This window comes from Rhincodon typus, chromosome 30 (genome assembly GCF_021869965.1).
Source record: "Rhincodon typus isolate 14 chromosome 30, sRhiTyp1.1, whole genome shotgun sequence".
Classification (NCBI taxonomy): Eukaryota; Metazoa; Chordata; class Chondrichthyes; order Orectolobiformes; family Rhincodontidae; genus Rhincodon; species Rhincodon typus.
In genome coordinates, this window is record NC_063361.1 from 36253834 (window position 1) to 36263614 (window position 9781).

Sequence of the window (9781 nt, forward strand, 5' to 3'; positions counted from 1 at the left end):
GAAACATCAGCCTTCCTGCTCCTCTGATGCTGCTTGGCCTGCTGTGTTCATCCAGCTCTACACCTTGTTATCTCTTATTTGCTGGTGATTCCATGTTTACGTTGGTTTCATGTACAAGAATACCCAATCCCTCTGAATACCAATTTTCATTCAACTTTTATCTGTAAATGTGTGCTTAATCACATTGTTAAGTTTGTTAATGACTTTATTTGAAGTTACTCAAAAAAGGTAGGTCTAGGGCTGGATGGAGGTGTAAGACTGAGTAGTCAATAAACTTCCTTTTCATATAGGAAGGTGTATTGACATCTGTCTTAGCAACTGGCTTGAATCCATATTGACACCATCATGTTTTTAGAAAATCCTTCCTAAAGCTGCTTAATATTGAACACCATCTGAGCCCAAACCAGCAATTTACAAAGATTTAACATAACTCCTTTGAATATATACTCTCTGCTTCTATTTATGAAACGTACTGGAGAATCAATGATCTTCTTTCACAAGTTGCTGATGTCTGAAGTCAGATTCATTGTGTAACTACTCTGTCATTTCCTTCTGTTTGCAGGATGCTCATCTCTATTATAACCAGACTCAGCAACAGATTCAGTTACTGGAATTTGCAGATACTTTCTTGCAGTCAGATGACGAGGTGAGTTTTGTCGATTAGTGAGGGAAATGTTCCTAACCAGGAAATATTTAAACCGTTTCGCTGACCTTTGTTGCAATGTTGGAACAGACAGAGGCCAATCAGCTGCTTTTGTTGATTTCTCCGTTCAGTTAGATCATGATTTATTGTATCTTGCTTCCACCTGCCCCCCAGCCCCACTCCCTGCTCCCACCTTACCCCTTCGCCCCAGCCTTCTCCTTCTCTCCCACCCTTGCCCCTGCCATCTTATCTCCATATCCCTAGATATCATTTCTCAGCAAAAATTTATAAATCTTTGTCTTGATCCCCAGAACAGACAGCTTTTGAGGGGGGATAAACATGATTTCCACTATGTTTTTTCTAAAATTCTCCCAGATTTCAGGAGGATGTCTTGATTCTAAATTTAAGATTTATGATCCTTTGTTTTTGATTCTTTCATCTGAGAAAATAATTTCTCTATCTCCCTTATCAAACCTTTTTAAGACTTCAAAGCTTGATACCATCCAGGACAAAGCAGCCCACTTGATTGGCACCACATCCATAAACATCCACTCCCTCCACCACCGATGCTCAGTAGCAGCAGTGTGTACTATCTACAAGATGCACTGCAGAAATTCACCAGAGATCCTCAGACAGCACCTTCCAAACCCATGACCACTTCCATCTAGAAGGACAAGGGCAGCAGATACATGGGAACACCACCCCCTGCAAGTTCCCCTCCAAGCCACCCACCATCCTGACTTGGAGATAGATGCCGTTCCTTCACTGTCATTGGGATCCTTTCATAATTACTTCAACATTTCTCCTTGTTTGCAGCTCACCACTAATTTCATTAATGCCCATGAATAAATAAAACAAAATCTCAACCAGATTTCCTAAACTTCAGAAAATACAATTCAAACATTGAAGTTTGTTTAAATTCGTCAACCATTTAATACCCTTTTTGGCAGTGAGGGAGGGATGTCGGGGACGAGGGAGGGGTGTTGGGGACGAGGGAGGGGTGTCTCTTGGATGAAACAATAAACAAGACCATGTCTGAACCCTGAGGTAAATGTAAAAGTTCCATGGCTGTATTTTGAAGAAGGGCAGGAACTTTCTGCTCTGTGTCTTGGTCAATGTTTATCCCTCAACAGTCGTCACTAGAAATAATTATCTGCTCATTAACACAATGCTGCTTGTGGGAGCTTGCTATGCACAAATTAGCTGCTGAATTTCCTTCATTACTAGAGTGACAATGCTTGTAAAAGTATTTTGTTGACCATGAAACACTTTAGGACTGGATGTTGTGTGAGCTCGATAGAAATTTAATCTTTCTAATCTCACACACGTTTTGCCTGGAACTGCATATGTTATTTTCTGTAATTGGCCTTGTATTGGCCTTCACTTAGAGGTAAATATAAAAAGGAGTGAGATCTCTCTTGTCGATTTTCTGTATGCCAGTTGAGAGGTGGAAAGGCAGCTTCTCGAATACTCACTTTCCAATGTTGTTAACAGATGGAAGTGTCGGATGAAGCATTTTCCCAGAGTGAGGCAGATATAACTGATGAAGAGTTTGAGGGAGAAGGTGACTATGAGGAAGACATCCTTGCTGATTGGTGGCAGCAGCCAAAACAGAAAGGAGATTTGGACGATGTATCTAATTAGATGTAGACTGGACAATGTACCCAATACCTCAGACATTAGTGTGTACATGTGTGATGATGGAAATCAGTGTGACGGCCAAAGATTACGAATTGAGAGAGAAATTTGTGTTTTAATGTCTCTGCAATCTTTACACTGGGCAGGAAGGATAGGATGTGTGAGAGAGAGAGTGTGCAATCATCAGAGGTGCTTGAAGATGGAAGAAAATGTTTTGAAATGTCACTGGTTTTCTTAAAATCTCAATATTAATCAACCTCAATGTCCACCTATTTATGTTTTTAGAGAAGTTGAGTAATAAAATATGAACAAATTCCTGGAAATATTCAGCAGGCCTGGCAGCATGTGCTGAGAAGTTCCTTCAATTCTGAAGATTCATATTGGACTCAGATATCTGTTTCTCTCTCCACAGATACTGCCTGATCTGCTGAGTATTTGCAGTTTTTATTTTAAATTTCTAGCAGCCGCAGTATTTTGCTTTTATACAAGGAATAAAAGAGCCCTTTTCCCCAGTATTCTTTCTGCAGCAGCTTTGTACCTAGTCCATTGCTGTAATCTGCTCTGTCAAAGCCTGTATCTACAGAATCTTGCAGCACAAAATGAGGCCATTCAACCCTATTGTGTCTGTGCGTGCTCTTCAAAAGAGCTACCCATTCATCGCACACCCTGTAGCACTATATGTTTTTCCCATTCAGATGTTTTTCCAATTCCATTTAGCATCCATGCCTGTTAGTCCCAGGCAGGTCACTTCCATATCAGTGACCTTTCACAAGATAACAAACGTGGGGAGTTTATAATTGTTGGTGCTGGTGAGAACGTGATTTCAACCTCTTACTCACCCAGACCTGAGTTTTAATGAGTTGCCTTTGGGGTATGTTTTCCTGCAATGAACATTGAACTTTGATCTCATTTGTTACAAATAATTTTTTCTTTGACTGTCACTGTTTCCCACTGTTGGGTCTGTCCTGGTGTAGCTGGGAACCTGGGCTGAATGAGCTGATGCAAAGACATTGATGGCCCTGTAACTCTGTCTTTGACCTCTGCAGGGTTTGCTTGTGGGTTAGTGAGTGAGATCTGCACCTGTCCCTGGGAACAGGTGAGAATGGGTTACCTTTGAGCCACAATAAAACAACCTTTATCCCCCCAGTGCCAGGGTCTTTCTTTTTTTAATAAATTAAAATCTTGAAAGAAAACAGGGCGACAATATTTCCTGTTAATACACTGGTGATTTTCCTCCTGAGTTGTTGTTTCCTGCACTGACCTGGAAGTGTATAGTCAGCATGTGGAAACTGGGCAGCTCCTGTCTGGGGTGGAACAAACTGTGTTGTGATGTGGGCTGTGAACAACATAGGATCTTTCAATTCTCTCACCTGTACAGTCGGTGTGTTGGTGTTGGATGGCTGCAGAGTATATATTAATTTAATAAAAGTCAGATTTTGTATTTTAAAACCAGAGTTTGTGTCAACTTCTTTGAGTCATAATTGGGGGACTCCTGAGAGCAGCTGATTCTGTGAATGTGGGAGCAACAGATACAGGTTTCTACATCCATAGCATTCACTCTCACGCTCTCTCACGCATACTCTGTCTCTCACGCACATTTGGAGTGAATTGAATCTCATTGGGGGATGAATCCTACAGAGCGGTCCACACACCTTGTACATTATCCAATGGGAGGCTTCCCAGGTTTCAAGGTCTTGCCCCATCTGCTCTCAGATACTGATAGAATCTCAGCACAGAAGGAGGCCACTTGTCCCATTCTGCCTGCACTGTTCATTTGAATGAGCTCTCCAATTAATCTCATTTCAGCTGGAACCCTGCAAAGCGTAGCTATTTATGCAATTCTCATTTGTAAATTATTATTGAATCTGTTTTCATTGCCTGTTTAGAGACTGTGTCAGATCATAACTCCCAGTAAATAAAGTCCCTTCATTCTCTTCTGCTTCTTTTCATTAATTACATACTACCCACACCTAAACTCTCACTCTCTCAGGACAGTGGGTGTGAAGTGAGAATCTTAAAAGTGATGCCACCATTTCCTGCCTCATGTCTCTTCTCAACCCAGTGATAGTTCACAGTCTAGGTACCCAACCCGACAGAGTCTACTAATTGCACAGACTGGGAGTCAGTCATAAAGTTTTACAGCATGGAAACAGACCCTTTGGTCCAACTTGTCCATGCTGACCAGATATCCTAAATTAATCTAGTCCCATTTGCCAGCATTTGGCCCATATCCCTCTAAACCCTTCCTATTCATACGCCCCTCCAGATGCCTTTTAAATGCTGTAGTTGTACCAGCCCCCACCACTTCCTCTGGCAGCTCATACACGCACCACCCTCTGTGTGAAAACGTTACCCCTTAGGTCCCTTTTAACCCTTCCCCTCTCACCTTAAACCTCTAGTTTTGGACTCCCCCCCCCCCACAGAGAAAAGACCTTGTCTATTTACCCTATCCATGCCCCTCATGATTTTATAAACTTCTGTAAGGTCACCCCTCAGTCTCCGATGCTCCAGGGAAAATAGCCCCAACCTATTCAGCTCTTCCTATAGCTCAAACCCTCCAACCCTGGCAACATCCTTGTAAATCTCTTCTGAACCCTTTCAAGTTTCACAACATCCTTCCTATAGCAGGAAGACCAGAATTGCACGCAGTATTCCAAAAGTGGTCTAACCAATGCGCCTGTGCCACAACGTGACCTCCCAACTCCTATACTCAGTGCAGTGACCAATAAAGGCAAGCATTCCAAATGCCTTTTTCATTCTCCTATCTACCTGCAGCTCCAATTTCAACCTGCACTCCAAGGTCTTTTTGTGCAGCAATACTCCCCAGGCCCTAACCATTAAGTGTATGAGTCCTGCCCTGGTTTGCCTTTCCAAAATGCAGCACCTCACATTTATCTGAATTAAACTCCATCTGCCATTCCTCGGCCCATTGGTCAATCTGATCAAGATCCCATTGTATTCTGAGGTAACCTCCTTCGCTGTACATTACACCTCCAATTTTGGTGTCATCTGCAAACTTAGCAATCAAACCCTCTATGTTCACATCCAAATCATTTATATAAATGATGAAAAGCAGTGGACCCAGCTCCGATTCTTATGGCACACCGCTGGTCACAGGCCTCCAGTCTGAAAAGTAACTATCCACCACCACCCTCTGTCTTCTACATTTGAGCCAATTCTGTATCCAAATGACTAGCTCTCCCTGTATTCCATGTGATCTAATATTGCTAACGAGTCTACCGTGAGGAACCTTGTCAAATGCCTTTACTGAAGTCCATATGGATCACATCCACTGCTCTGCCCTCATCAGTCCTCTTTGTTATTTCTTCAAAAACATCACCAAATTAGTGAGACATGATTTTCCACACACAAAGCTATGTTGACTATCCCAAATCAGTCCCTGCCTTTCCAAATGCATGTAAATCCTGTCCCTCAGGATACCCTCCAGAAACTTGCACATCACTGATGTCAGGTTCACTGGTCAATAGTTCCCTGGCTTTTCCTTCCCACCTTTCTTAAATAGTGGCACCACGTTAGCCAACCTCCAGTCTTCTGGCAACTCATCTGTGGCTATCGATGATACAAATATCTCAGTAAGAGGCCCAGCAATCACTTCCCTAGCTTTCCACAGAGTTTTTAGGGTACTCCTGATCAGGTCCCAGGGATTTATCCACCTTTATGCATTTTAAGACATCCAGCACCTCCCTCTCTGTAATAGGGACATTTTTCAAGATGTCACTATTTATTTCTCCATGTTCTATATCTTCCATATCCTTCTCCACAGTAAACACTGATGCAAAATACTTGTTTAGTATCACCCCTATCTCCTGCAGTTTCACATATAGGCAATGTTGCTGAACTTTAAGGTGCCCTATTCTCTCCCTAGTTACCTTTTTAGTCCTTAATGTATTTATAAAATCCCTTTGGATTCTCCTTTGACCTTGTCAAAGGCCTTACTAAAGTCTGTGTAGACAACATCCATTGCCCTACCCTCATCTATCCTTTTAGTTACCTTTTTAAAAAACTCTAAAAAATTTGTCAGACATGATTTCCCGCGCACAAATCCATGCTGACTATCCCAAATCAGACCTTTACTAACCAAATGTTGGTTGATCCTGTCCCTCAGTATCCTCTCCAATAACTTGCCTACCACTTGACTACTACCAGGCTCACTGGCCTGTAGTTCCGTGGCTTGTCTTAAAAAATGGAACAACATTAGCCACCCTCCAGTCTTCCCGAACTTCACCAGTGGCTAAAGATGAAGCAAAAATCTCTGCAAGGGCCTCTGCAATTTCTTCCCTAACCTCCCACATCGTCCGAGGATGGACTTGATTATCACCTTAATGTGCTTCAAGGCTGCAAACACCTCCTCTGTAGTAATATGTATGCGGTACAAAACATCCCCACTTGTTTCCTTAGCACCCATTATTCTCTCCTCAGTAAACACTGAGGAGAAATATTCATTAAAAATCTCCCCCATCTCCTGTGTCTCCACACATAAACGGCCATGCTGATCTTTAAGGGGACCTATTCTCTCCCCAGGCACCCTTTTTCTCTTAATATAGCTATAGAACCTCTTGGGATTATCTTTAACCTTATCTGTCAGATCCATCTCATACCATCTCTCTGCTCTTCTGTTTTCCCTCTTAAGTGTGCTCTTACACTTTTTATAGGCATCTAGGGATTCACTTGAGCTTGATAGCTTAAACCCAATGTATGCCTTCTTCTTTTTCCTGACCAGAGCCTCAATATCCCTTGTCAGCCAGGGATCCCTAAACCTGCTAGCTTTTCCCTTCACCCTGACAGGGATGTACTGTCCCTGGACTCTTGATATCACAGTTTTAAAAGCCTCCCATTTGCAAGTCACTCCTTTTCTTTCAAACAGACTCACTCAATCGACCTCTGCTAGATCCTGCCTAATGGCTCCAAAATTGACCCTGTTCCAGTTCAGCACCTTAGCCTGTGGACCTGTCCTTTTTTTTTCATAACTATGTTAAAACTAAGAGAGTTACGGTCACTGGACCCAAAGCGCTCTCCAAGTGATACTTCAGTCACTTGCCTAAACTCAGTTCCTAGGAGGATGTCAATTATAGGCTCCCTACATATTGATTTAGGAAACTTTCTTGGATACATTTGACAAATTCCACGCCATCCGGACCTCTTACACTGGGTGGCCCACTCAATACAGGGGAAATTAAAATCTCCAACCAATACTCCTACAGCTATCTGCAATCTCGCTACACATCTGCTCCTCTAGTACCTACTGCCTATTTGGGGGGCTATAATACAGTCCCAACAGAGTGACCATCCCCTTCTTGTTTCTAACTTTTAACCATATGGCCTCACTTGATGACTGCTTGAAAATATCCTCTGTAAGCATTGTTGTTATCTCCGCCCTTATCAAAAGGGCAACTCCCCTTCCTCGCTTACTTGTACTTCTCCCACACATGTAGCTTCTGTATCCAGGAACATTGAGCTGCCAGTCCTGCCCTTCTCTCAGCCATGTTTCTGTTATGGCTCTAATGTCCTAGTCCCCAGACCAAATCCATGCTCTGAGCTCATCTGCTTTACAAGTCAGGCATCGTGCGTTGAAATAAATGCAATTTAAACCAGACGTCTTTTCCCTCCCTTTACTGTGCCTCTGGCTATCCTGAATAGTAAATGCGCTCTCGATGGCTAATGTATTTTCCCCTGACTTTTCGATGGCCCCTCTCTCATCCCACCCCTCTGCCAAACTAGTTTAAATCCTCCCGGGTAACACTGGCAAATCTCCCCATGAGGATATTGGATCCCCTCAGTTCAAGTGCAACCTGTCCCTCTTGTACAGGTCACCTCTATCCCAGAAGATCCCAATGATCCAAGACATGAAAACCCTGTCCCCTATACCAGCTCCTCAGCCGCGCATTCATCTGGCCTATCTTTATATTTCTATCCCCACTGGCGCTTGGCACTGGGAGTAATCCGGAGATCACTACCCTTGAGGTCCTGCTTTTTAACTTCTTACCTAACTCCCTCACAGGACCCCATCCCTTTGTCTCCCTATGTCATTTGTACCGATGTGCACAATGACCTCTGGTTGTTCACCCTCCCCCTTCAGAATCTTCTGCAACCGCTCAGAGACATCCTTGACCCTGGCACCTGGGAGACAACACGCCATCCTGGTGTCTCTTCAGCATCCACAGAATCTCCTGTCTGTCCCTCTCACAGCTAAGTCTTCTATCAGTATCATTGTGTCTGACGGCACCCTTTCCCTCTGAGCCGATCACAGCGCCACTGATCCAACTGCTGCTGCTACCCCCTGAAAGGTCACAATCCCACACCCCCAAACAGTATCCAAAGTGCTATACCTGTTATTGAGGGCAATGGCCACAGGAGAACCCTGCGCTATCTGCTTTCCCCTCTTACGTCTTCTGGTGGTCACCTAGCTCCCTGCAGCCTGCACCTTAGGGGTGATCACTTCACTATAGCTCTTATCAGTGATGTTCTCTGCACCCCAAATAATCCTGAGTGCATCCAGCTCCAGCTTCCGTTTCCTAACATGGTCTGTCAGGAGATGCAGCTGGGTGCACTTCTCACAGGTGTAGCCATCAGGGACACTGGAAGTCTCCCCGATCTCCCACACTCTGCAAGAGGAGCATGCCACTGCCCTAACTGACGTCCCCACTGCCTTCAGTATAGGCACAAAGAAAGTAGAGTTAAAGAGCCCTAACCTGTACCCCTGCACAGCCTCCTCACGCCAAAATCTCTCAAGCAAATGCCTCAGCACTTCCACTCGAACACTGGCCCACTCTCTTAATGGCTACTCCCTTGTCCACCTTTACCTTCCCAGTCATCTTCCTTACTTTTTTTTTTGGCCGGAGGAAGAGGGAGAGTGGGAAACACCAATGTAGTGTTTCGGGTTTAACCCACACCTTGACACCAGGTTGTCTCTGCCCTGTTGCACAGTTGTGATGGCTGTGGTGATGTCTCCCAGAATTCTGCTGTGATGACTCTCAGCCTCCCTCTGATTCACTCCAACTTCCTTGAACGTATTCCCTGGAATCTCCTCCCTAAGTACATCCGTAATGTTATCCCTAATCAAAAACACCACTCCCCCTCCACTCTTGCTCCTTGTTCTATCCTTCCTATAGTATCTATACCCTGGAACATTAAGCTGCCAGTTCTGTCCATCCCTGAGCCACATCTCTGTAATTGCTATGACATCCCAGTCCCATGTTCCTAACCGTGCCCTGAGTTCATCTGCCTTACCCGTTAGGCCTCTTGTATTGAAATAAATGCAGTTTAATTTATCAGTCCTACCTCGTTCTCTGCTTTCTTCCTGCCTGCCCTGACTGTTTGACTTACTCCTTTTCCCAACTGTCACAGTCTTTTCTCACTATCTTCCTGCAGACAAAATCATCAACAACATGAAAACTCTCCCTAATCTCCCACATCCAACAGGAAGAGCACATCACTCTACAAAAGGCCTTCTTCTGAAGAAGGGTCTAGACCTGAAACGTC

At 44.0% G+C, this 9781-nt stretch overlaps 1 protein-coding gene across 1 annotated transcript in view; it reads left to right on the forward strand.

Moving 5' to 3' along the window:
• LOC109923652 (endoplasmic reticulum protein SC65-like) overlaps positions 1–3730 on the forward strand; it is a 149748-nt gene extending 146018 nt beyond the window's left edge. The window contains exons 6-7 of the mRNA XM_048614428.1: positions 563–646; positions 2138–3730. Coding sequence (XP_048470385.1) covers positions 563–646; positions 2138–2287 — 234 coding nt within the window. The 3' untranslated portion in view covers positions 2288–3730. The remainder of the gene's footprint in view (positions 1–562; positions 647–2137) is intronic.
• The last annotated feature ends 6051 nt before the right edge of the window (positions 3731–9781 follow it).